Raw genomic sequence first — 27565 nt, 5'->3', positions numbered from 1 at the left:
GTTTTTCTGTAACAGGAAGATAAAGTCTACCAAAACCTCAGTGGCCAGTGTGAAAATTGCAAGATTTCTAATTTTTAGTCCCGATTATGGGGGCAGGGGGAGGAAAATATTGACAAAAAATATAGATTCAACAAAAAAACCTGACTTAAACAATAGGCAATTTTCTGACGTTTCCTTTAAAAACTTGTGTTGTATACATACTAAGGATTAGCTAATGGATTCGTAGGACCCTTGTCCACTGGCAATGTCAGTATTCTGCTGTTCTGGACAAGTGCCTTGCAAACCGCTGCTTACCTGCCGGCACCTCTCGCCTCCCATGACTAGCCGGCCTTGGGCGATACTATTGCGGAGTGATGCACACATGCCGGCTAAAAGAATGAAAAGAAGGGGATGCCGACAGGAGGCAATTAACAGGGCTCCTGTCCAGTGGCCATCGAAAACAGACAGGGAATAAGTTAGCCTGGTCCAGTGGACAGGTGAATATCCATGCAGGGAGTATAAAAGGGATTCTGTCAAAAGGTTTTTCCTGTCCCATCTGAGCGCAGCATGATGTTGGATCAGAGACCCAGATTCCAGTGAGGTGTCACTTACTGGGATACTTGCTATCATTTTACTAAAATCATAGTTTTCTCTGCAGTAGATGTCGCAGTTCTGTGAATGCTGAGCTCTGTATAACTCCGCCCACAACACTGACTGGCTGCTTTCTGTGTGCACTGTATATAGGCAGAAAGCTGCCAATCAGTGGTGGAGGTTGGGTTATACAGAGCTAGTGATTATAGGACTACATATGGCAGCAGGGTCACTACTCCTTTAATGATAATCTCCTTCTGATAAAACAGTGATCGTATCAAAACTTCAGCAGGCAGTCCAGTATGTGACACATTGCTAGAATCAAATTCTCTGTCTCTAGATTATGCCGTTCTCAGATTAGGTGCCAAAACCCTGGTGACAGATTCCCTTTACTTTTTGAAATTGACTATATTGTTGGTTTTATGCTTAAAAATAAAAACCAAAAAAAATTATAATATAATTGAAACCTAAAACCAACAATATAGTCAACTTCTAAAAGTTTATCACAAACTTAAACTCTTTGTTCACATGGATGCAATCAATTATTTATTCTAGAACGTTACAAGAACCTTCATGCTCTGCAAAAGTAATATCTGCTAATAAGCAAAGTCTATTGATCTAACAATAGTTGGAATGGAAATCTCTCATTTTAATGATCTTTAAAATCCGGGATCATAAGAAACGTTAATCCTATTAACCTCAATTGCTGAGGGCAAAAGATTCAATATCAAAGATCCAAAGACACTCTGCCCCAGCCCCGACACCACAGATGGGCGACTCGCCTCTCCGAGTACCATTAACCTTCTACTGACCAGAACCATTCTCATTCATAAATGGCCTCAAGGTCCAGCACAAGGATCATTATAGGGCAGAGCAGAACATTTGGCAATAAATTCATGGCTATTGTTTTCTGTTTAACATACTTGTTGCGAAGCCAGATGATCTCTGGTTTGGGATTGCCTTCAGCTCGACATGTAAAGTACACTGTGTTCCCAAAGGTAACGTCCACATCTTGAGGCTCTGATGTAATTCTTGGCCGCTCTACATGTAAACGGAAATCATTTTAGACCTACACTTCTGTAGCCCATAACACACATTGCAAAACTTTGAAAAGTTCTCAACCATTTTCATGTGAAACACAAGAAGCCCAGACCCATATAGCACATTTTATACGTTGATGATTACTTTACTGATCAGTGTGTATTCAACCTCCATCGATCATCAGACAATGCCGAGGAAGACGCGAACAGTCGCATTTTATCTGCATGTGAGCAGGCAATGAAAACATACCGTAGTATTGACTGGAGCCAATTCAAATGAACAGGTGACCATGTAATAAAGAACAGTGTCTTCTTTGTAGCGGCCATACGGTCAGCCTAAACAGTGTGAATAATGGGTTGTCCTACCGGGATCCTTTTAACTTTTTTTATTGCTCTAACAACAGAGAATGATAATGATCAGCATGAATGGAGAGCGCTAAGTTGGGAAATAACCAGGCAGCGCAAGATGAACCGGATGCTCTCCCTACAGATCATCTGAAGGTGGCCATACATATTAGAAGACAGGACAACCCCACAAACAATATAAAAATTGTAAAGGAGTGACCCAATCTAGCTCAAGAGCAGATATCAGGGGGAATGGGTAGAGTCTTCATAAACATTTTCAACAAAATTTGGTCAAACCTGAGAATTTCAGTCAACCATCTAATGTGTAAAGGGGCCTTATACTCCTTTCCCTCAACATCTGCCATCATGATAGTGGAGGATGCTCTATCGGGAGCGCACTCTGTTCATCCTTTGCTGTCTAGGGGGAAACAAGGCCGGGTGGTTGGAATTCAATCCGAGAAACAAAAGGATCAGGTAAACCTCTGCCAGAGGATTTTGACAATGACTCAGACAACATGGTATCTTTCGGCATGGCGGGCGGGGAAGGGGGTTGGTTGGGAAGCAGGAGAGAAAGAGGTGAACCAAATAACAGGTCACCCAACAGCCACGTTCAATTTCATTGCCCTGGTTTTTTTCTCTTCTCAAGAGAGATTAAAAGTGTCTAGAAGCATTTACTCCACTTTCTGCTAAGAAACACATGTACACTTAGTTGAGCCAAGTGTATGTGTGTATGGGGAAACTGGTAAGAATAGCTATTCGACAGTCATCTTAGATATGTGTCACCTTATCCCGCGTTTGTTAACCTTTAGAGACCCTCCCATGTCCTTCCAATTATTCATTAGTAATTTATGTATTTTTAATTTATGTATTTTAGACTGCATATAAAAGTTATTGAATTTCATAGACAGCAGAAAGATGCTAACTTCTTTCAAGCGTCATTGGCTCCTTTACCCACTGAGCCATGTACATTTTTATACAGTATGTCAGCTCTCAGGGTTAGGAGGTTATAGCATGACAGATGCTCCCCAGGCAGGACTATTCCTATGTGAAAGGAGATGTTCCTAATGAATGGGTATATGTTACAGACCAGGCTCAGATTGCACGGGCGACTCACCACAGTTCAGTTCAGCTGGTGTAATAGTGGAGAGAGATCTTCCCTGAAGCCTTCGCGGATACTCACAAGTAGCGGCTGCTTGAGCATTACCAGATTCGGAGTAGATCTTTAGCAGATCCGCCAGCCAAAGGATCTCACAGTCACAGTGGAGAGAGTTGGAATCCAAGCGCCTGTTTAGGACACAATAAGTAACATAAGTAATGCCAAGGATATACATACACACAGGTAAAAAAAAGGTTTCTGAGAATTCAGCCAGAACCAAAGAGAATAGGGCAATCATCATCACAGAAAATAAAATTAGGACAGTAAAAACCGCAAAGTAGCAGGACGAAGAATATAAAAGTATGAAGCTTCATTATACACATTTGTAGCTGAAAGCCACAAGACAAAAAGGCTTACAGTAACTGACTCGACAATTGTATTCTATAGACCGATTGGTTCATCTCAATTCTAGCTAATACTGCGGTCATTGAAGTTCCCATGGGTGTGATCAGTTTTTATTACATACAGTCCGATATATGATTAATCTGGCACTAGGTGAACCCACCCCTCCAAAATAAAATCCATGCACGAGACGTCTAGGACTGTATTCTTGAACTTTTTACTTTATGGGATAGATTGGTGCCAAAACTTGAAAAATAGTGGACGACCAACTTCTACAATAATCGATTCTAACAATGAAAGCAAAGCCACACCGACTAGGCAATGTAACCCCTAAATTTCCTTTCTTAGCCGTGCCCTGGCAACCTCCAATACATGGGCCTGACTACAGTTCCCAGTACTGTGAGGTAGCTGGTGAGCCACTGTGTTGGGAGGTACAAAAAAAAAAAAAACCGGTAAAGAGAACAGAGCATTTTAGATCAGCCCTGCTGCCCCTTAATTGTAAGGATCGATGGGGCATTTCCAGAAATGAAATCACCCATTGATAGTGATCAGTATTTTATCCCAAATCATGAGAACTGGGTTTACAAAGTCCCATCTAGAGTGCATCATCTATTCAAGGCTGAGTCCAGTCCTTTGGTTTCTGAGCAGCATTACTAGGATCACTGGGTGTTCAAGCATTCGGAGCACTGACAAACCCATTTATACGATAGAGGATAACTTTCAAATTTTGAATAGCCATTTAAAAACTTTTAGTCTAGATATCAGGCTATGTTCGAGGTCACAAACTTTACAAAAGGGATCTGATCACATGTGTATGATGATTACGATATCTTGATGTTGCCATGCATGGTCCAAACACCAACGTCACAACGCTCAGTTCGCTTATCAGAACTCATGGAGCTCTCCATATACAAGCTTAAATTTACACGAGCCACTTTTGCGCATAGACTTACAGTCTTTTCATAGATTCCAGTTGGCTGAAAGTGCCAGGTACCAAGTGAGTGATCCGATTATTATGTAAAAACCTAATGGGTAAAAGAAAAACACAAAAAACATAGTAAATATTTGTATATACATCACTCCCCTCCATAACCCAGAAGGTTTATAAGCATTTATACTGGTGACTTACAGTCTCTCCAACTTAGGAAGATGATAGAAAGATTCTGGTTCTAGTGTTTCAATGTGGTTAAAATGAAGATACCTTAAAAATAAATTAATCATGTGAATTGTCTGATTATTAGTGTCCTGAAAAAACTACAGTAAAAATTTGCTGACTGGTAATGTATCTACTTGTAACTGTGCTGAGTTACAGAATTACATACATGAATAATGTTGCCAAAGGGAACGGAAAAAAAAAAAAAAATTATATATCGACGAAGAATGACAAGTTCAACCATGAAACCAGACACGTAGAGTAATACATGCAGCACAGATGTATCGAATTAGCTCACACATGGCCTCACTGTTCTTATTAAATGCAAATGTAACCGAGCTGTAAGGATACTGGACTGGTTTTCTAAAATAAGGAGGAAAGAATAAACCAACATGTCAAAATCCCCACATAAATCCCATCAGAGGTCATATTAGATCATTAATGAGCATCTTCAGCTCTGGTGGACTTGTATTCCTTGGGTCATCTATACTACACCTCCCCTGTAGGCGTAATGTCACTCCAGTTGGGACAACGCCTCTAACTTGAGCACATTTATAGAATGACCTATCAAAGAGGCGCAAGTCGATAATTCTAAATCCATGAGAAAAGCAAGGGCTGCGAAAGAGCCATCTTGAATACCGGAATTGCAAGCCTCACTTGCCGTGGTACGTTTGCCACATCTGTGCATGGAGGACTTGCCATATTTCATTCCCTTATTTAGAATGGAGAGATTCTTAGGAATATAAATACATACTCAGTCTGATAAAAAATGCTCCTTTGGATGGGAAAGTGATTGTGAGGATAGTAAATTTTGGGGGACTTTTTTGTGCAAGCAGTTTTTGGATTTTTCTACTGCAGATTGCTGAACCTTGATAAATGTCCAATACGTACACTGTTATGATTGTCCTGTATTCCCAGGGCGAGCGAGAGGTCACGCGACCACGTATTTGTAATTTACATCCTTGCAGTCACGTGTCCACTATTGTCATCTGGTTTAACACAATTCTTTTCTATTGAGAAAGATACATGAGTCTAGTGCACACGAGAAAGCAAGTATAGAACCGCCAACACGTATCGGAAATAAAGATGGAATTGTGACAGTGTGCACATGGCACACTTGAGTCTCAGAAGTTTGCAGTCATATTCATGACTACAGATTTTCAGTCTCAGGCTGGGAAAAGATCTTTAAAGCCTTTGTACAGAAGTAGAAAAACATGGCTCCTTTCTTCAACAAACCATGCTTGTCCATGGGTTGGATGTTGGACTGTAACTCAGCTCTGAAAACCTAGACAACACAGGTGTACAATACTAGACACGACTCATGGGTGGGTGTAAGAACCTCAAACCTTCTGTCACTCACCTCTACCCTTTGTATTTTTTTTTTTATACCGGGTGCTAATTATCAAGCCAAATGTGCAGGAATTCATGAGCCCCAATCATAGTCTGAACCCAACCTTATTCCTTTTAATCTGACATCATTCTGCACCAGCAGTTTCCCATCATCATGCCATTTCTAATTTGCCTAAATTAAGAAAAATCAATACAACCCTTTAAATTCCAATTTCAACACCGATAACCAGGCCCCACAGATTCCCAGACATAGTCACAAACAAGGTAAGTACTGATTAAACCATTAAAAATAATCTCAAAGTGATGGTGTTTAGCGTATGTTCTCACTTTTTGATTGGTGGGGGACACTCAATATACTAAGAACAAAATGGACTAAACTCTTTCTTCGCCTCTAAGTTTTTCCTGATCATCTGCTAATGTCAAGGGAACTGTGGCACAACTATTCACTTGGACCAGACTGCAGTTTTCTGCCCGATAGGTTGATGGAGTCCATTTATTCTCAGGATTGATGGTTTTCCTAGATGTCAGAACCCTCCCTAACAGTGATAGCAATAATAACCCATCACTTTTTAAGATGGAAATAACTGTTGGCAAAATATAGCAAACTTTACTTCTGCAAACTTCTAATGAAACAATCTTTTATTGGGTGGTATACCGTAAATATATCAGAGTAAACGTCCCAGAGTTGGTCACTTAGGTGCGTTATGGATCATGCCTCACTCATGTCTGGATCCCTCCTAAAGGAAAACTGTGGCAGATTTATTAACAGGCATACACCTGCCAGTAGATTTGATGTATCTATGTGCCACAAATTGAATCCTCCACCATCTATGATCAAGCATCAAATTTCCATGATAATTTTATACCAAATTCTGGCATCATATACAAAGACCATAAAGTGTAAATCAATATCAGATAACTTAAATGTCAAAAACTACTGGTGTCTGAAGAACCCCACTGACCATTGAGGTAGGTTAGGTTTCTTATGGTCACTAAGCTTTTTACAATGCTGCATACTGGACTTACGGTAATCAGTAGGGTATTTTTGGTGGAATCGGCAAAGACTAAGCCAGCTGTGAGTACAGCTTTTGTTTTTGAGGAAACGTTGAGGCGATGTCCATATGGAGAAGATTGTGGATGATTTACAATGTTGGTTCCTCAATAAAAAGCTCAACAACATGATTGATAGGTAATTTAGAAAACCCAACTTCGATCTGCATAGACTTTTCCAGCCAAGTACAAATTCATGCTGTGGAAATCCAGGTGGTGGAGGGGCCTGTGGAGCTCTCTGCTGGCCGCTCAGTCCTCCCCTGATCCGGATGCTGTTTTATGTCACTTACAATCAGTGAATGTCAGTTAATGTAAAGTGTCCTGTTATTTCTCTTCTCAGCTTCCAACTACAGGATTCAGGAAAAGCCTGGGGGAAAGACCAGGTCATGCTAAGGTAAGATATGGAGAAATATCACCCTGCAATGGAGAAACAGAGCCAGACCCGAGACTCTGGTATAGCGTGAGGACTCTTCATTTGGTTTATAAAATCTCTTATCATATATATTGTGTAAAATATATTGTAAAATAGTGTGCATTGTGTCAATACATCCTTCAGCAGACAGATAACCATGTAGAGGAGATGGTAGAACGATTAGGAGCTGTTCACACCTGCATTTTTACATTTCATTTTCCTCGTCCGTTCCTGAGAACGAAAGGAGTATGTGAAATATGGATCTCATATAACTGCTAACAGAAGCACTGACTCTGGCTTTCATTAGGAATCTTTTTTTCAATAGAGAGAAAAAAAACACAGCACTGGGTGCAAGCAGGGCCATGAGCATTTAGTTCCGGTTACTTGAAATAGGATTTGGAAAGAACAAAAAGTTAAAAGCGGAATTTCAGCCTGAAGAATCACCATGGTCCTTTACAAACATGAGCAAGTTTAATATGTTACGGTGTTATAATTTTTTTAAATATGTCTGTACTTTTCCAGTGACGTGTACATACTTTATATATTGTATATAGTGTACAGTTGTGTGAAAAAGTGCTTTCCCCCTTCCTGATTTCCTATTATTTTGCATGTTTGTCACACTTAAATGTTTCATATCACCAAACAAATTTAAATATTAGACAAAGATAACACAGGTAACAAAATGAAGTTTTTAATGAAGGTCATTATTAAAGGAAAATGAAATCCAAACCTACAGGGCCCTGTGTGAAAAAGTAATTGCCCCTCTTCAAACATAAATTAACTATGATTTACCACATCTTTGGGAAGAAGAGATTAAATTCACTAGCGACACGCAAGCCTGATTACTGCTACCCCGTTCTCAATGAAGAAATCACTTAAATAGTAGGACCTGTCTGACAAAGTGAAGTAGCCCAAAAGTTCCTCAAAAGCTAGACATCATGCCACGATCCAAAGAAATTCTGGAACAAATGAGAAACAAAGTAATTGAGATATATCAGTCTGGAAAAAGTTATAAAGTAATTTCTACAGCTTTGGAAATCCAGCGAAACACAGTGAGAACCATTATCCACAAATGGAGAAAACATGGAACAGTGGTGAACCTTCCCAGGAGTTACCAACCAAAATTACCCAAAGAGCACAGCGAGGACTCCTCCAAGAGGTCACAAAAGATCCCACAACACCACCCAAAGAACTGCAGGTCTCACTTGCCTCAGTTAAGGTCAGTGTTCCTGACTCCACCAAAAGAGACTGGGCATAAATGGCTTGCATGGCAGAGTTCCAAGATGAAAAGCACTGCTGAGCAATAAGAATATAAAGGCTTGTCTCCGTTTTGCCAGAAAACATCAAGACTGTTTGGAGAATACTTTTTGGAAGGTGCAAATCCTATTACATCTGGTGTAGAAGTAATACAGCATTTCAGAAAAGGAACATCGTACCAACAGTAAAATATGGTGGTGGTTGTGTGATGGTCTGGGGCTGTTTTGCTGCTTCAGGACCTGGAAGACTTGCTGTGGGAAATGGAACCATGAATTCTGCTGTCTAACAAAAAAATACTGAAGGAGAATGTTCAGCCATTTGTTTGTGACCTCAAGATGAAGCACACTTGGGTTATGCAGCAGGACAATGATCCCAAACACACCAGAAAATCCACCTCTGAATGGCTTAAGAAAAACAAAATTAAGACTTGAGTGGCCTAGTCAAAGTCCTGACTTTAATCCGATTATGATGCTGCGGCATGTTCAGAACCCTCCAACGTGGCTGAATTACAACAACTCTGCAAAGATGAGCGGGCCAAAATTCCTCCAAAGAGGTGTAAAATACTCATTGCCAGTTATCACAAGTGATTGATTGTAGTTGTTTCTGCTAAGGGTGGCCCAACCAGTAGTTAGGTTTAGGGGACAATCACTTTCACACAGTTCCCAGTAGGTTAGGATTTCTTTTTCTCTTAATATTAAAAGACCTTCATTTAAAAAACTACATTTTGTGATTACTTGTGCTATATTTGTTTAATATTTAAATTCGTAAATGTGACAAACATGTAAAACAATAGGAAGTCAGGAAGGGGGCAAACATTTTTTCACACAACTTTATATACCGTATGTACTTTACTATACATATTGTATATCTGACACTCATTACTTCTTTTCTCGTTCAGATTTAGCGACTATTGTGACAAAGACTCAGGAAGGTTCGAAACATCAAAAGTCTGGGTGTCGCTCACCTCCTGTCACTATTGATCAATTTCATTTTTCCTTTTTTTAATTTTTTTTTTTTTTTTTTTTACTTGAAATAAAAAAACCCCCTGCAAATCTGGATAAAGAATGTGCGGTGAGTTTCATACTCAACACTACACAAGTCACTAACCGATGTAAGATTAGGTGTCGAAATACACTTCTTTTAATTGCAAATATGGGAGCACTAAGATTCAGACTATGGGAACGGAATGTAAGTTGAATTCGTTGGTATCAGTGGTAAAGGTATAGGTGGTGCAGAGGAAGATCCACTGCCTGAAGGAGCCCAGAGGTGGCACCAGTATCATATGGTAGGCAGGTGGGGGCCTGTTCCGAAATCCACATTGCGATATCAGAACTTTAGATCATATTTCTGGTTGTCATATGGATTTCCTACATCTTTACAAGTCTAGACCTTAGTGAATGTAAATTATTTTTACATACTATGCAGACACAAAATACACACATCACTAACGACTGTTAATTAAAACAAAAGGAGTCAGATGTTAATGGCAAGGAAGGAAGAAGCCGTACCAGTCGTCAGTTAGCTGCAGTGTGAGCACTAGAGTAAAAAGAAAAGACAGACATTAAGGGACAAGACATTCACAAGTTCCACAGATTTCATAGAAATCACTAAGACGTAAATGTAACGCAAATGCATAGACAGGGGTTAGTAAATTCATATGACTGCTCACTAACGCGGAGAATCGCTGGCTGTCGAAGTGGAGGTGGAAGGGGGAGCTCAAAGGCCGAGGAATGCAGGACTCAACGGAGAAGAACACTCAGAGGAATCTGTTGTACCCACTAAAGGGGAAGTGTCGTAGTCCCAAAAACCATGGGGTTGAGGTTGAGCATCTGCACACCCCTCCATTCAATTCTGAGAATCCTCCTTTTATATAGGACATGGTAAAAATGTAAAATATTAAAGATAGTAAGAAAAACCAAATGGCGCTTAAAAACCAATCTAGCTATAAAGGTTAAAACCACAGTAGTACCAATACTAAGTTATTATATAAACTTTATATTAATGCTGTGTGCAGAAAGGGGACTATCCATAATATCCACAAATGGGTCCAATTAGTGTAATTCATTGCCCATATACAGTGGATAGACATGTGTACCTAAAGGTATACTCCTATATGCCACAAATCTAGCAGAACAGACGTAACAATGTAAAATAATACACAGTAGTTCAGTAGTTACTTGAGTGGCTGACAGTGAATTAGACGGTTACAGTCCAAAGATGCGTTCATGTACTTGTTAAAAGAGCATAGTAAGCAGTCTCCGTTGGGAAAACTGGGTGGTTGTTGCTCAGCCGTCAGGAAAGCTTGGTGGAGCAATCCAGTTAGGTGTCTGGCGGCGCGGTCTAGCAAATGATCGTTGCTCCACCGTCAGAAAAAAGTTGGCAGAGTGGTGTCAGTCCGATTCCGCAGTTGACGGTGAGGCCCAACCGGCGCGTTTGCTTGAGGCACACGTAATGCTGCTAGGTGTGCAGCGTGCATCAGAGTGCAGGCCCAGGGGTCATGTGCTGCAAGCAGAGAAGGTGGAACACGGTCTTTCTGCACACAGCATTAATATTAATTTCTTACGATCTTTAATATTTTACATTCTTGACAATAGGTGGTTATTGTCCTCCAAACAGGCTGCTGAAAACCAACCCTTAAATAGTATAGCGCCAGTGGATCTGTGATGTTCTAGTATTTCTACTTTACAGATCTACTGTAATCTCAGGTGGATGCCTTGAACTTCTCTATCAGACAGGAAGGAGAAGGAATGGTTATGGCTGGTTCTCAGCATTACACCACCATCTCCAACCGGACAAAGAGTCCATCGAACCAATGTTACTAAAGGCATATAATCTATTAGTATTAGTGGACACAGATGGAGAAGTGCCCCTGTGCAAGAACAGTATACGGGCCCTTTGCAGACATCTAGCCTGGTCTATGACAGAAGTTGCTTGATGCTATGGAGGTCGTAGTGGCCCCTTGGCTCTCAGACCCCCAGGATGCACCAAAGGTATGTCCGCCCCTGATTAGTATATTCTATCGGCACACGTGTTAGACATCTGTTTGCGTTCTTCACTTCCAGGCCGCATTTACAAAATATTTTGTAATCAATTCCCCAAAATATACAGATATATTGTATCCACTTTTGGGGGAAATTGTGTGCAAAGTATTTTCCTGAGCAGATGACATACAACAAGCATGGAAAGTAAAAATGGTCTCCTGTGTCGGTTGTGGGGTTCTTCTGTGCCAGTAATGTGTCATCTAGAAGTGAGGTCACAGCATGAGCGACTGCAGAACATTATTCTGTGCTTTAATCTTTGCTTGCTTGAGGCAAGAAATGATGGAGCAGCGAGGAATGCGTTACAGTAAGCACTCAGGTTGTCCTGACTATGGGATACCTTCCACAAGACACAAAATCGGGAACAAGAAGTGGATTTTCTTCATTTATAAGAAAATCTTGATATTAAATTTACAATGAGAAGAAAACTTTTAACAATCAAGAAACGTAAAAAAAAAAATTATTTCATGCAATTTCATATCATGGAGATTTCTGATAGGATGTTAATTCATTTTAGTAGGATCATGCATGTAAAAAGATAACAGTATACAGAGTATATTTTTTCAATGCCAAGTCCATATAATTTACATACTTCCCAACAACAAAACTATAGTGAAATCTAAAACCTTGATCCACAGTAGAACCCTGCATGGGGCCAAGCACCTACTTAGTATGTCTGCGATGCAAAAATTTGAATTCAGACATTTATGGCAGCATATATCCATAGACTAAAGTGAGCAAGATGTAGTAAATGTAAAAAATTAAATATTTTTTTTCTTACACTTTTTCGGATAATTTTTTTTATTGAACAAACAATTGACCACATTTATCATAAGGCAAAAAAAAGTCCTCTATAAATTTGTGACATATGCGTCCTATGATATAAAATTACAATGTTCAACCATAGGGATTAAAAAGTACCGTAATTTCTTTTATTTATTCTTTTCTTACTAGATGTTCATGTTACTGTTTGGGTTCGGCAGCCTAATAAAGATTGTTGAAAGGTTTTGGGCTCTTATGGCACCATTATAGCCAGGCCAAATAATGGCCTGGCTGTGATTGGTCCGCGTACCTCGTGACTTGGCTTGACAGGCTAAAATAAATAAAATTAAAAAAGAAAAACTATGTGAGGTCCCCCCTATTATTTTTTTTTTTTAATAACCAGCCAAGTGAAAGCAGAAGTCTATGAGCTGGAATTATTATGCTGGGAAGTGCCAGATAGCCATGGAGCTTCCCAGCCTATTAATTTTACCACCCAGCTGTCTGCTTTACCTTTACTAGTTATTAAAAAATAGGGGGCACTCAATAGAGTAAGTCAGAGCTGCAAGGATTAATTTTAAAAATAATAAATTGGTGAATGAGGGAGTGTTTCTTGTTTCTATTTCTTTAAACACTCTTTTTAGGTCTTTCAGGTTTGAATTTGTAGACTACTGTTGAGCTACTATTGATTCATTAGACTAAGTTGGATGTTCATGTTTTTTTTAATAAAAATTGTTGAATGAGATGTGGGGGAGTGTTTTTAAAATAAAATTTGTGTGTGCATTTTTACCTTTTAACTTACAGGGTTATTAATGGGGATGTCAGATAGACGCATCATCTCCATTACTAACCTCCGGGATTGATACCCACTCACATTACTCAGCCGACAACCCCAAAAACTATTACTCTGATTGCCACCACACCAGGGCAAAATCGGGAACAGCTGTGACTAAGCACCAGAATTGGCACATCTAATAAATGCACCATTTCTGGGGAGGCTAAGGCTGGTCTTAGACTGGGAAGGAGCCAATATCCATGGCCCTTTCCAGCCAATTGATATCAGCCCCAAGCTGCCTGCTTTGCCTTCAACGGTTATTAAAAATAGGGGAACCCCATTTCTTTTTTTTTTTTTTTCTTTGGGGGGGGGGGGGGCATATTTTTAATAACTAGCAGAGGCAAAGCAGACAGCTGAGGGCTGATATTAATAAGGGGGGAAGGACAATGGATGTTGTCCCTTTCCCAGCGTAATAAGACCTGCTCCCAGCTGTCTACTTTCTCTTGGCTGGTTAATAAAATTGGGGGGTCCACACCTCATTTTTTTCATTCATCTATTTATTTAACAAGTACAGTAAACTATACAAACAAGGCACTTCTCCACTTGGACCTCGTCCTCCTGGTTCAAGATTTTTTTTTTTTAATTGTATGTTATTTTAAGTAATTTCCCTATTCACATTTGTTTGAAGGGCAATTGTAATGCTCTTACCCCCATTTTGCTTCCTTTTGCAGCCTTGTACCCTTTATTACGACATTTTACAGCAAAGTTTAGTTTGCTATTGATTTATATGGGGTTCTGGTCTGGGTCCGAGTTAAGTTCTGTTACCCGAACGGAATTTTGGACTAAAGTTTGGCCGAACTCGAACTTCCACGGGTCCGCTGGTCCCCAGTTTTGAGCTTTCATCATGGTAGACAGCCTACATTGTACAAATGTGAAACTAGCATTAATTAAAAATAATATAATTTATTTTTCTACATTTAGTGCTTGTTCACAGCACATTAAAGAGGTTTTCCACTACTATGATAATGACACTCCAGTCTAAAGTTAAGTCATCAGTGTCAGTAGGGTTACCATTTCTGGCAGCATCCTGGTGAAAACAGTCTTTAGTGACTGCATCCAAGCACTGCAAATCCGCTCCTGTTCAAGTAAGGTGCTGATCCGTTACACTTAAGTGGCCACTGCCATTAGGCACGACACCTGTTATGAATGGGTCACCGAGGAGGAACAACAAAAAGCTAAGTCCCAGAAAACCAGAGAGGTTGGTCACTATGCAGATTGCAGATCCCTGATCTTAACCACACAACTAATAGTAGCAGTGGAGCATTCCTACGTTGTTCCTAGATGCCTCGTCACCGCCGGAGGACTACATAAACCTAAAGAAAGAAAAGGGAAAACTAACTGCCCCAGAGCAGACCCCAAAGGAAAAGACAGCCCCCACACATGTATTGACTGTGAAGCAAGATGAAAACGCATACACAGGCAGGAAAATAGGCTGAGCAAATGATGGGGCCCGACTAACTAGAAAGGACAGGAAAGGAAAGCCACTGTCTGCAATCTGCCAAAAAACCCTACCAAAAATAATGTCCAACACGTCTGATAGCAAAATTAACCCTGAAGTCACTAGACTTCTCCCACTATATCAGCACTCTGAAATATTCTGAAACAGAGCAAAAAGAGACCAATCTAATAAGGGACAAAAAGGTAACTTGGCAAATACAGATAAATAGAAGTGGAAGTTCAGCATAGCCCCAGCAGGGGCAAGCTGACCACACAAGAAACTGATTTGACCAACAAGCGCAAGTGTGAACATTAGCAAAAAACAAACTTAACTTAAGAAGACTGGAAGAGAGCTGAAGTCCAAGACCTGAGAAGCAGAATCACCAGCAGCAGGATAGGGCGTCGTCTGCCTTATATCCAGTCTGATACTCCAGAGATCCAATCGTTATCCTTCTCATCAGGTGGCAGATCACTACCACTTAAACCAACCTCACTACCTCCTGTCACCACCAGAGGGAGAACGGAAGGAGAACTCTCAACTGGAGGAGCAGAAAATGAGCTCATAACAGACACCTATTCCTGTACTGATAAGTTCCTACTGATAAAACACTGGTTTTATTGAAACACAGTCTGCTAAGTGACATCACTGGAAACAGGGTATCAGCCTCTACTTCAGGGGTGGGAAACCTCAGACCCACAGGCCGTTTATGGCCCTCGATGACCTTGTATCCGTCCCTCGTGCAGATTAGCGGGGATCATAGTGCTTGGGCCGGCAGCTGTATTTTGCGGGCCCTCTAATTTCTTCTTGCTCTGTGAGCACATGCATAAAGTGTTCACTACTGAATGCTGAGTGGTGTGGAATGAAAAATTATGTCCTGACACCAGTGCCAGCATCAGGATGTACTTTGTGGGTGGAGTTAGTTTGCAATTTGTACAGCCCCCGAAGGATGGTATAAATATCCAAATGACCCTTGGCAGAAAAAAAAAAAAAAACAAGATTCCCCACCCATGCTCTACATCATGCTGCTCTCAGATTACATAGCAAAAAACTGTTGACAGATTCTCTTTAACAAACCAGGCCACACCAGGCAACCAGTGGTCCTCAAATAGATTATTTTTAATCCTTAAATAATTACATTACAAACTTGACGAAAAATTGCTCTAATGTTGTGTCACACACTTGTAGTCAAAGTGTCAGTAAGAAGGCTGGAAATTACCTGGTCACATAGCTGTCACCTTGTAAGTCCTCACCATAGAGCAGCGGCAAGGCGAATTTTTTTGGATTTGCAAAAATCCATCAGAACGCCATTGCATTGGTAAATGGTCATAATGGTTATACAATTTGTCCAGAAAATGGACACTTCGTGGACAGGATGAAAAGGAAACACAAATATGGAAATGCTGAATAAGTGAAACATTACAACATACAAGTAACAAGTACTGCACAAATGTAAGAAAACACCAATCATTACATAAAATGGAAAACCGCACTACGGACGTCTGATGGAAGCCACAGAAATGACAATACAGTGGACACTTACAGTTGTTCTAGAGAGGCAAGTCCATTAAAAGCTTGCCTGTCAATGGATTGGATTTCATTCTTGTACAAATAGCTGAAACAAGAAACAATCAGCAGAATTAGTACACACACGAAGAGCAAAGCACAAGACAAGAACCGGCATGAAACACATTTGTCACTTGTACCCAAAAGGGAGGAAACGTTTGGAGGCGAATTTGAGAATGTGGCCAATAAGCATCACATATAACATAATTTTGCCCTTTCTGATTACCTTTAAAGGAAGAAAATCTCCAAGTAGGGAAAGTTTCCTTGAGATGAAGCAAATCTGTAGTTCCAGAAATCCATGAGATACTTTACAAGAAAATAATCTAAGTAATATGTAAATTGAGAAGTCTGTGCACCATTGGTGGTCGGGAGCACCATCACATTCATTCTGACCACCCAGCTCCTGCCTTCACTTCAAGGAATGACATGACTGGCCCAAGTATAGGAAGTACTGTCGATTAGTGAAGTGTGGTCAAGAGCTAGGTGGCCAGAATGACGAGTTGGTGCTGCAGACTAACCATGGTGCACACTAAGCATCTAATTTGCGTACTAATTCAAAACTTCATTTTTTTTTTAAACCTAGCAGACAGATTTTTGGAACTACAGGTACAGTACATTTTAGGGAAAGCTGCCCTACATGGAAATGTCTCTTTAGCAAGTGACAAACAGGGGGTGACAGGTTAATTGTAAAGAGGAACTCCATGTTATACATACATTTACCGCACATAAAAAATAATTCTTATATAAAATCATGACGGTAGTCGCTCCCGGCACAATTAATTCATCAGACACTTCTGACTGCAATAAGGCACAGCTAAATTATTTATAGATACAGGAAAGTAAAAAACTACGCAAGACCTCACTGACACACATCAGTATTTTCCACACACGAAAAAAATAAAACAGATTATTTTGATCAGAGTTTCATCAGACTGTGGACAAGTGTCATCTGTTTTTATTGTATGTACAGAAAAAAAGTTTTTCCTCCTTCGGTCCGATTTTTTGATGAACTCAGACTTGCATTGCTGATTTTCATATGACTCTTGGATCTGCCAACCACTTAGTAAGAGAAAAAAAAAAGAAAAACAGTTCCATAGACTATCATGGGTACCAATGATATCCATGAAAACCATGGGTAGCACTCAAATGAGCAAAACTGACGTATGAAGGAGGCCTTTAGGAAATGTCAGATCATTTTGGAAGGTGTCCGAATTGCTTTAGGGCACCACCTTGAAGTCTTATTATTTTTTCAGCGCCATTTGGCAAAAAGCCACGTGAATGTGCCCATAGAGGTAGTCCAGTTTAAATATAGGATCTGCAACTCAGGGGTAAGTATGGATATCTAATAATGTAAAATTCCCTTAGAACCAGATGTAAAAAAAAAAAAAAAAAAAAAAATTTGTAAAACTAAAAACATTAAAATACAAAAAAAATGAAATACATTAAGAAGATACAAGTCCAGTATTCTGAAGTCATCTTGGGTTCCGCTGATTTCCGCAACTGACCGATAGTCAGGGTAGCATGAAGTGAAACCTAAATGATCCATGATGATGAATCCCCTTTAGCGGATATCTGTCTCTGTTCCAGTACAGTGGAAGCCCCTTGATGCCGGTGTGACCAAAACCCGGCTTAGCTGAGCTGATACAATGGGAGGCACATGTGCTACACTGCTCAGGTAGACTTGATGTATGACTTTGCCCAAATGTGACCATGTGCATTAAAGAGGACCCATCCCTTGCCTTAAAAGTGTCCATTTTATGACCTGTTGTATATCCTACTGCCCTTTTGAATCTGGAGGGGGGTTTTTTTTGTTCCTGCGCCGCTCTATTCCCGAGATATGGCCTGCATCTTCCATGGACATAAATCTAGTCTTTTTAGCTAATTTGAGAAAAAAAAAAAAAAAAAGAAAAAAAACGACCAGCACCTCCTAGTGTGAACACGTGCTAGCTGCAAAAACTGCACAATATAGAGAAAAAGAATACAGCAGCACATGTACATGAATCTAGGCCATGTGAAAACACAGAAAAACATTAAAACCATGCAATTTAGATAATAATCCTCAAAAATATTTTTTTCAAAGCTAATTTGGTATGATCCTCAATAAGACTCGCATTTGGCTAAAAAAAGAAAAAAAAACCCTAGCTTTTATACAGAGAACAAAAGGGACCATGTCTCAGGAACGGCGAAGAGCAGGAACAAAAAGGCCGTGCTGGATTCTGGAGAATAGCGGCAGTTACACCAGGTGGAAAAAATTACATACGGTAATTATGGCAAGTGACGGGATTTCTATAAATCCCATCCACTGTGCTTGTAATGTAGAACACAGATAGAAAACGCTACTATTCCTGATTGTTGGCACGCATCCTTAGTCATGATCAAGGCTAAATAAATCATGCAAGTTCTATATGCCAAAAATCCAGATGGCAGGAAGGATCCTGAATACATAACCCCTGCCACTTGGGATCATTAGAGGAACTTGTCAATTGTTTCACGCTGCCCATCCACAGGCAGCATGAATCAGTCTGGCTGCATGATTGCAGGCAGATATAAGATATAGCAGATGGTTAGAACCAACTGCATCTCTCTTGTAGTTAGCGTTTTGGAATAAAATATAACTTAACAAGGCAGATATAAAAAAATAGATAACCTAAAGTGCAAGGTGCCAGGACAAAAAAAGACAAACACTGCGGTACACAAGAAAAAAACTGGTTTCCTGAGATAGCAGTAACCTTAAAGTAAGTATGCGGATTTCCATCTGTTGTACCTGTTAGGGACGGCAGAACGCACTAAATATTAAATAATAGAAAGTGCGCTCGCCGCCCGGGGTCCACCGTGCAGTAGGTGTTAAAACCACTGCTAGATAATGGCATACGCACAATATGGCGGTATGACACACGCGGGTTGTATGACACACGCGGGTTGAATGTCACCCGGCGTGCGCTGGCGAGCTCTGTTAATATCACAGAGACGCCTAAGGCATAAACATAAATGCCGAGCCTGTTGACCTCACAGGTCTCCGCGGTGTGCACGCACGGTATATGGTCACAGGACTAGGCCCAAGACTCAGGGTCAATGTCCTTCTAGCCCTACCGTGCGTGCGGCGTCGCTACAGCGGACGCCAACTAGTACTGCTACAACAGCGCGGCAACTGACCCAGCCACAACACGACAATGCCCAAGAGGGGGCGCACTGTCGGACGCTAGTTCTGAAAGATGTGAACTGTGGCCTGTAGCCCGCCACTGACTGGCGCTGACTCTATGACTAAGTCCCTATCCACACACGTAATATCAGAGGGAGATCTTAATGAGTCATTCGCAGGCACATGCATTCATCATCATTCACACAGATAGCAATTAGAGTCTATACTAGCGCATGGCCGAGCGGCCATGCGGGCCTTTTATAGCTGTGCGCTTCCGGGACCTTACAGATCTCTGAGATGGACCAATCAGATCCGGAAAAGGACCTAAGCACTTGACTCCCGATCTCCAATGGGAGATCGTCTCGTGAGCATGCCTAGTAGCACGACGAGAGGACTTAGCCTCTGGAGTGGCTTGCTGCAGGACAGCCTGCGCTGCTATTGCTGACCCAGAGGTGGCAGCAACAACCAGTCCTACAGAGCTGGTCTGAGCAGAGCGTCTGGGACGCCGAGATTGCTGTGCAGGCTCCTGAGCGGTCTGTGGAGAATGGGAGACCGCTGGATGCAAGGCTCTGGATTCCTGCTGTGCAGCTGCAGGAACCCGACGCCTGAGGGTACGTGCACACGCTGCGGATTCTGCTGCGGATTGATCCGCGCGGATTTTTCAAAATCCGCAGGTCAAAAGACCTGCGTTTTTTCATCTCCACAATGGAGGAGATGGGAATCCGCAGAAAGAATTCACATGTCAATTCTTCCTGCGGTTTTGAAACCGCAGCAAATCCGTGCGGAAAATTCCGCAGCGTCTGCACAGCGTTTTTTTTTTTCCCATAGGGTATAAAGGTACTGTACAACGCAGCAAAAACTGCTGCGGATCCGCAGGGCCAAATCCGCTGCGCATCCGCAGCAGAATCCACAGCATGTGCACACAGCCTAACACTTAACAAAAGTGAGTAGGGATATCCAGCAGAGAACAGGTTGGACACGGAAATAGTTGCATTCTATGTTAACTTGCAGTATCATAGTTTTTAGGTTTGTACTATTGTGGATTTTACACATGACTCTGCTGGATATCCCTACCCACTTCTGTTAAGTACAACATGTGGAAATCCACATACTTACATTAAGCTTACTTCTGTCTCAGGATACCAGCAACTGTTATTTTGAGATTTGAGAGAGGACCCAGGGTCACCTAGGTCTTATATTAGACCAGTATTTTTCGTGTGCACTGCAGTGCTTGTCTTGTTTGTCCTGGCACCTTGCACTTTAGGTTATTATTCATATTTGCTTATTTAAAAAGTTATATTTTATTCCAAAATGCTAATCAATGATTTCAGGTAGATATATTTTTCTCTGAAACGCTCCGGCTGGGGACCATGGCCAGACACTAGACTATTCCCGCACCGCCTCCGGACAGCTTACCCCAAAGTCGCTCTGTCCAATTGACAGATCTCTTCCATAGTGAGAGACCTACCTCCTACAGTAGCTCCGACAGAAAAATATACCTACCTCCAATCATGCAGCCGGTCGGGCATTCCAGCTGAACAAAGTTTGGGCAACCTGAGGGGAGTGACAGGCTGCCCTTCATTATAAAAGTGAGAAGAAAGACTTGATGAACGCGATAAGTATAGACAGCCTGGTATTAGAAGAACTGTTAATGCAGCTCTTCTGATCCCCCAGCCATAGGATTCTTCACGTCACTGAATCCACACAAGACATCGCTTTATTTCGACACTAATGCGACCACACAAGAGACACATCTGAACATCGGCTTTTGAGTCATTCAACACATGGAAACAAACCTTTAATAACCCACACACACGACTAACAAGTGTGTAAAACATCAGAAAAGAACTATACAAGCTCTAAAAGTCTTTCATCGACGTAATCACCATCATCCTGAAAATTGATATGACACGTCACAACAAGAGGATCTGCTGGAGGGGCCAGACATCTGAAGTCAACTATCGAGCCTACGGTGTAAGAGGCCGGTCAAGTCAAACATGCCATCATCTATTATTCGCGATCTGTGACATTATGAGGAACATGTAAGCTCCTTGGGGGTAGAGATTGTTCTAGCGTAAGGTCGAAGTCACACCTGCTTTTCTGAACGACATGAACGTCTGCATTTAATAATTATACATGAAAAAAAAGGGATGATAAACCTTACAGGAGTCCTGCAGTCATGAGTAACTCTTAACCTAACCCATGTCTGAGGCATGAATGAATAAATACCATGAAAGTCATACAAAACTGGGAAAATGCCAACAAACGCCAACCACAAAATCTATAAGGCCCAACATTATGCTGGAGAAATCTCAAAAACTGTAGTGTGTAAAATTCTCAATGTAGTCTCCTATCCAAAAAGTGTAAAAGTTCAGGGGAGGACAGAGAGAAACGAAGATAGGACAGTAAAAGTTCATCCATACTTGACTTTTTAGAAGGCAACGAAAGATAACTTTCCAGTTAGATACTTGTGATATGGAGGCAATAGGCTTTCTAGTTTCAGCAATTCAATGACAAACTATTCTACAAATCAGCACCTTGTGCATTTAAAAACCTTGATTCTCCACAACCACTTTATTTTTTTATGGTTAGACTTATCTTAAGGTGAATTATTTTGTAATATTTGCCATCATTCTAACAGCTGGAAGATTCAGATGTATGTTCTGCACCTAAATCGCAACAGAATCGGCATGAATTCTGCAGCAAATGCAATGAAAACAATCTGTGCAGAATTATGGGGGACTAGATTATGGCCCGATGCTATTGCATAGGGAGGATGCGATAGCATCACACCTCTTGCCATGTTAACCCTCAACACACACACTCCTCTCACCTTTCACCATCTCCACTCACTCTTTCACTCCACATACGACCCCTTCTCTCACTCCGTCTCTCATACTCACGCTATCATCGCCGCTGCTCCACGATCCCCGACATCTTCTTCCGCCGGCGCCATCCTGGATCCAGACGTTGTCCACGCCGGCGACGCCATCTTGAGTATCGTGAAATCCCGAGATACTAAAGATGGCGTCGCCGGAAGAACATGTCGCCGGCGTGGACGACGTCGGGATCCAAAATGGCGTCGGCGAAATCGCGCGAGTTTTCGCCGACGCCATTTTGGATCCCGTCGTCGTCCTCACCGGCGACATGTTCTTGCGACGCCATCTTTAGTATCGCGGGATTTTGCCGATCCAAAATAGCGTCTCCGCAGGAACATGTCGCCGGCGTGGATGCCGTCGGGATCCAAAATGGCGTCGGCGAAATCTCGCGAAATTTCGCCGACGCCATTTTGGATCCCGACGTCCTCCACGCCGGCGACATGTTCTTGCGGCGACGCCATCTTGACTATCGCGGGATTTCGCCGATCCAAAATGGCGTCGCCGCAAGAACATGTCGCCGGCGTGGAGGACGTCTGGATCCAGGATGGCGCGGGCGGAAGATGATGTCGGGGATCGTGGATCAGCGGCGATGACGGCGTGAGTATGAGAGACGGAGTGAGAGAAGGGGTCGTATGTGGAGTGAAAGAGTGAGTGGAGATGGTGAAAGGTGAGAGGAGTGTGTGTGTTGAGGGTTAACATGGAAAGAGGTGTGCGGTGACGTCACCGGTTACAACTGGACGGAAGTTGTTACAACCGGAAGCTGCTTAGGGCATTTATTATTATAGATAAACAGTTTTCAACCTGGATGGTGCCAAGATGCGACTGTCCAGGTTGAAAACCAATGGTGAATGAGCAGCCTCAGAGCTCCGTTTCCAGCCGGGCTGAACTGCTGTGACATCCCCGCTAGCACCATGAGAAAAACTCACACTAGTATGGTATATTGGTGTTTAATTATTTTACTTTTACTACAGGAGAACGAGTGCTTCGCTGGAATTAGGCTTTTAAATAAAAATGGAAAACTGTGTTTAGTCTTATTTCAAATAAAGGACTTTATTCTGGCTGTGTCTTTATTTACAACTATAGGATTAGTAATGAAGAGGTGTCTTATAGAAGCCTCTCTATTACTAATCCATGGGCTTGATGTCACCTGACAATACAAAGGTGACATCAACCCCACAAATATGAACCCCACTTGCCACCGCTACAGAACAAGTGGGAAGAGCCGGGCTCCTAACACAGGGTTCCCCAACTCCAGTCCTCAAGGCCCACCAACAGATCATGTTTTCAGGATTTCCTTAGTATTGCTCAGGTGATAATTGCTTCACCTGTGCAATACAAAGGAAATCCTGAAACCATGATCTGTTGGTGGGCCTTGAGGACTGGAGTTGGGGAACCCTGATCTAACAGATGTGCCTTTTCTGGGCAGCTGCTCGCTGCTATTTTTAGGCTGGGGGGGGCAATATCAATGGCCCCTTAACAGCCTGAGAATACCAGCTCCCAGCTGTGAGCTTTAGCAAGGCTGGTTGTCAAAAATGGGGGGACCCCACGCAGTTTTTTTTTTAAAATTATTTAATTAAAAAACAGCATGGGACCCCTCTATTCTTCATAACTAGCCTTGCTGAAGCTGACAGCTGAGGGTTGCAGATCCCAGCTGTGAGTTGTCTTGCTGGTTAGCAAAAATACAGGGGAACCCACACAATTTTTTTTTTTTTTTTTTTTAATTATTTACAGCGCAGGAGCGGCAAATTATTACTCCCATCCGCCACTCCTGCGCTTGCTGTTATTAGCGGCAGCAAGTGTCAGCTGATGGGAGCTGTATTCCCATCAGCTGACACCAGTGACCGGAGGTAAGCTTTATACCTCCGATTAGAGCTGAGCGCTCACACTGTCATTTGACAGAATGGAAAGCACGGCTCTCTGACTGGCGGGGATCATTTCCTCGCCGATCAGAAGCGGTGCTTGCCACGCTGTCATGCACGTGACAGCTCGACAAACAACCGATGTTCGGGCAGCCGAACCCGAAAAGTAACACGGACTTCCTGGTGAAGTCCGTGCCCGAACAGTAGGTGCTCAGTACGGACGCCGAACTTTACTGTTCAGGTTCACCCATCTCTTGTTGTCAGCACCAAAAGACTCTTCAAAGAACAGCATCAAGTAGGGGAAACAGCTGACCCAAATTTTGGATCAGATTTTGCTTTGAAATCCAAATGAAAAAATGGATTCAAATATTCTTTGAATAAACTATTCATTCATTTTGAAAACACTTTAGTGGTGTTTTAATGTGTTTTTTTCAAGTCCACTGCTCTCTGCCAGGTACTCACTTTTCAGCGTTTTCATCTGTTTTCGCCGCTGCCACAGTTTGTGACCTGTCAGCTGCACCTGTGTTTCATGGATTGAGCTGGAGGTCATCAATGTATGTAAGTGGGTCGCCCTCCCAGGGCTGTGGGGTACTCGGTACCAGGCCGGTGTCGGGGGAATGTGTCACAGCAGCGGTGACCCGCTCCGTGGCCCTGGGCGCTCAAGTAATGGTGGTTTGTAGTTAATGGAATGGAATAGTTCATGACGCCACCTGTGGTGTTTGGTAAGCAAAATGTTAAGCCAACGCTGCGTGCAGATCCTCTGGGGCTGATGGTTTGTTGCAGCATAGATGGCGTATCTCCCCACACGTGAAGCTGTAACCCCAGGGCAGTGTAGTTGCAATAGATAAGAATAGGCACAGGAGGTGTGAGGAATGTTGGTACCCAGATGTAGCGGTGCTGACGGTGTTAGCGCACAAATGAATGGAAGACACCAGGGCTTGCAGTTCCAAAGCTTTACTCACAGTCCGTGGTACACACTGGTGCCTGCCTCCGTGCCGTGTCCTCCGGGGCAGAAACTCAATCAACCTCCCGGGCAAGTCAAGATTCTCCTCTCCAACACTCTGCCAACATGTACCTCTCCTGAACGACTCCTCTATTGCGCCTTTTAGTGTGAAGAACTCCAGTACCGTGGTACTCTGAAGTTCCTCCTGTCAGATGTTCCTAACAACTCTACTTGTATGACAGACAGCTGTAGCCTCTCTCGGGGACTCCCTTCTCCGGAGTCCTGGCTCTCTATTCAGTTATTTTTGTGCCCCAAGTCTTAGATGGGAGTAGTGCATTTACAGCCAACTACTCCACCGGTGTCTGCTGCAGAAAAATAAGTGTCCACACAACCTCGGGGACCGGGCCCCGGCCCTGCGCCGAGAACCTATAGGCAGGGTTCCTCTTCCAACCCACGACTCCTCTCTGTTCTCTCTACTCCTCTTTCCTATGGAAGCTTAGGTTGCAGTTCTACGTCTTTCTCCTTCTGTTCCTTTCCCGTGCCAGCTGGCTCCGATCACTGAGGCAGCTGCAGCACTCCTTCCTCCATCCCTTCCTCCAGGGATCCCCACTCCTCCCAAGTGGCCTTCTTCCTCACTGACCTTCAGTCAGACTGAACTGTAATTCTAAACCTTCCAAACCTTTTATATGGATCTCCACTCCACCCACCTCCCAGCACATCAGTGTTCCATGCAGGGAACCACCAAGGTACTCCTAATATCTAGGAGGAGAGAGACACCTCACTCTGGATGTGCAGAACTACCCTGCTGTGTGGGATGCGAGTGTTGGAGTGTGGAAAGGAGTTCCCAACTTACCTAGTTGGTGGGGCACTACACCTTAGGAGAAGGTGCAGTACCTCTGTGGCGACTGAGCCTCAGGGGCGCCACATAAGTCTTTGAGAGCGTCACTCTGGCCTCGCTCTGACTCTCTTAGACTTACATTGAGAGCGTGTGACAAAGCTTCTGAGTTCGGGCCAGTCAGAAGCTGCGCTCACAAGATGGCGCCCCAGGACAGGAACAGTGGCGAAAAACTGTGAAGTTGACGGAGAGTGAGCATATGATCGAGAGCAGGGGACTTATGGTATGTTTAAAGTGCAAGAGTGAAAAAAAAAACGTTTGAGTGGTGCTTCAAGTTTTGAACATTTTGTCAATTCTTAAAGAATTGGAGCTTGAAAAATAATAAAAGTTAAAAAAATGCCACACTGGAAAAAAAAAAAAAAAAAAAAAAAAAAAGACAAACCCACAAAAAAATTGCAAAAAAAAATCCACATAAAAACCATACCATGACTGTGAAAATACTTTTAGTACAAAATCCATTATTTTGCTGCCAGAAATACATTTTTTATGCAAAACCTTGAAAACCTTGGCATGATTGAGCAGCTCAGCGCGCCTTGTCATCTACTCATTCTCAATCCGCCCCTTCTTTGACTGAGCCATAGAAGGGGAGAGATCAGAAACAAAGTAGGTGTGAACATACACCGAACTGCTTAGCCATTACACAGAGCGCCTTATTATCATATTAGATTAAAGAATTATTTTAACAAACAAGGATTTGGACAAAAGGTACAATTTTTATTTGGGCCAAGTTCCCAACAAGATGGGGTCCTTAATTTGCTTTAAAAAATATATATGTATATATTTAAGTTTTTTTAAATGTGGCACCTTGAAAATACAACTAATATGGTATGTTGTTTCATGACACTTAAAATAAAGTGATTTGGACAACCCCTCTATAAGAGAATAAGTTGTTGATGTGAAGATAAGAAAAGTATTTCTGCCCCTGATATTTTAACTTCAAGAAGTTATAAAAAACAAAAATGAATCGTTAACTTCTGTCTGAAAGTTGTACACCGATCCAACACACGGCCTACTAGACGTTCTTCAGAAAGGAGACGTTACATTCCATGTACTATGGCAGTAGTAGTTAATAGATCTTTTTCGCTTTAGCACAGTGGGAACAGACACCACACATCCCGCCAGTTATCCTTGGCTTCTACAGCATGTTCCACTCACTCCATATCAGGAAGTCTGTGACCGATCAAAACTTTGGATCTCCTCCATGCAACAGGGAAAGCAGCTGCAACCGGACGCGATTATGATAATAACTCTCCAAAAGATGTAACACACTGTACATGTAGCACACACTGTAAGTCAGGGGCATATTTTATATGGAAAAGCGGAAACTATGGGTTAAATGATGATCTGCAGGTTTACGAAAACCCATCAAGCATTTCTATTTCCTAGAATTCCTCATTTCCTACTCCAAGCTTGCTATAAACACCAAGGCCCCCATTTATCAAGACCATCGATGTTCAATCTGGCCTAGATGAGAGGTCATGCCGGAACATGGCGCACCCGATTCATTAATGGGTGCATGCCTCTTTCTCCAATTTACCGCCA

The 27565-nt window shown here is 42.2% G+C and overlaps 1 protein-coding gene across 1 annotated transcript in view; it reads right to left on the bottom strand.

Moving 5' to 3' along the window:
* The window catches only part of PXDN (peroxidasin), a gene marked incomplete at its 5' end in the record, with an annotated part of 88255 nt that overhangs the window by 36996 nt on the left and 23694 nt on the right, over positions 1-27565 (bottom strand). The window contains 5 exons of the mRNA XM_073576632.1: positions 1494-1611; positions 3070-3239; positions 4407-4478; positions 4583-4654; positions 16286-16357. Coding sequence (XP_073432733.1) covers positions 1494-1611; positions 3070-3239; positions 4407-4478; positions 4583-4654; positions 16286-16357 — 504 coding nt within the window. The remainder of the gene's footprint in view (positions 1-1493; positions 1612-3069; positions 3240-4406; positions 4479-4582; positions 4655-16285; positions 16358-27565) is intronic.

The sequence above is a fragment of the Dendrobates tinctorius genome, unplaced genomic scaffold (genome assembly GCF_039654945.1).
Source record: "Dendrobates tinctorius isolate UK_male_01 unplaced genomic scaffold, ASM3965494v1 ptg000049l, whole genome shotgun sequence".
NCBI lineage: Eukaryota > Metazoa > Chordata > Amphibia > Anura > Dendrobatidae > Dendrobates > Dendrobates tinctorius.
This window is presented reverse-complemented; position numbering and strand designations above follow the sequence as displayed.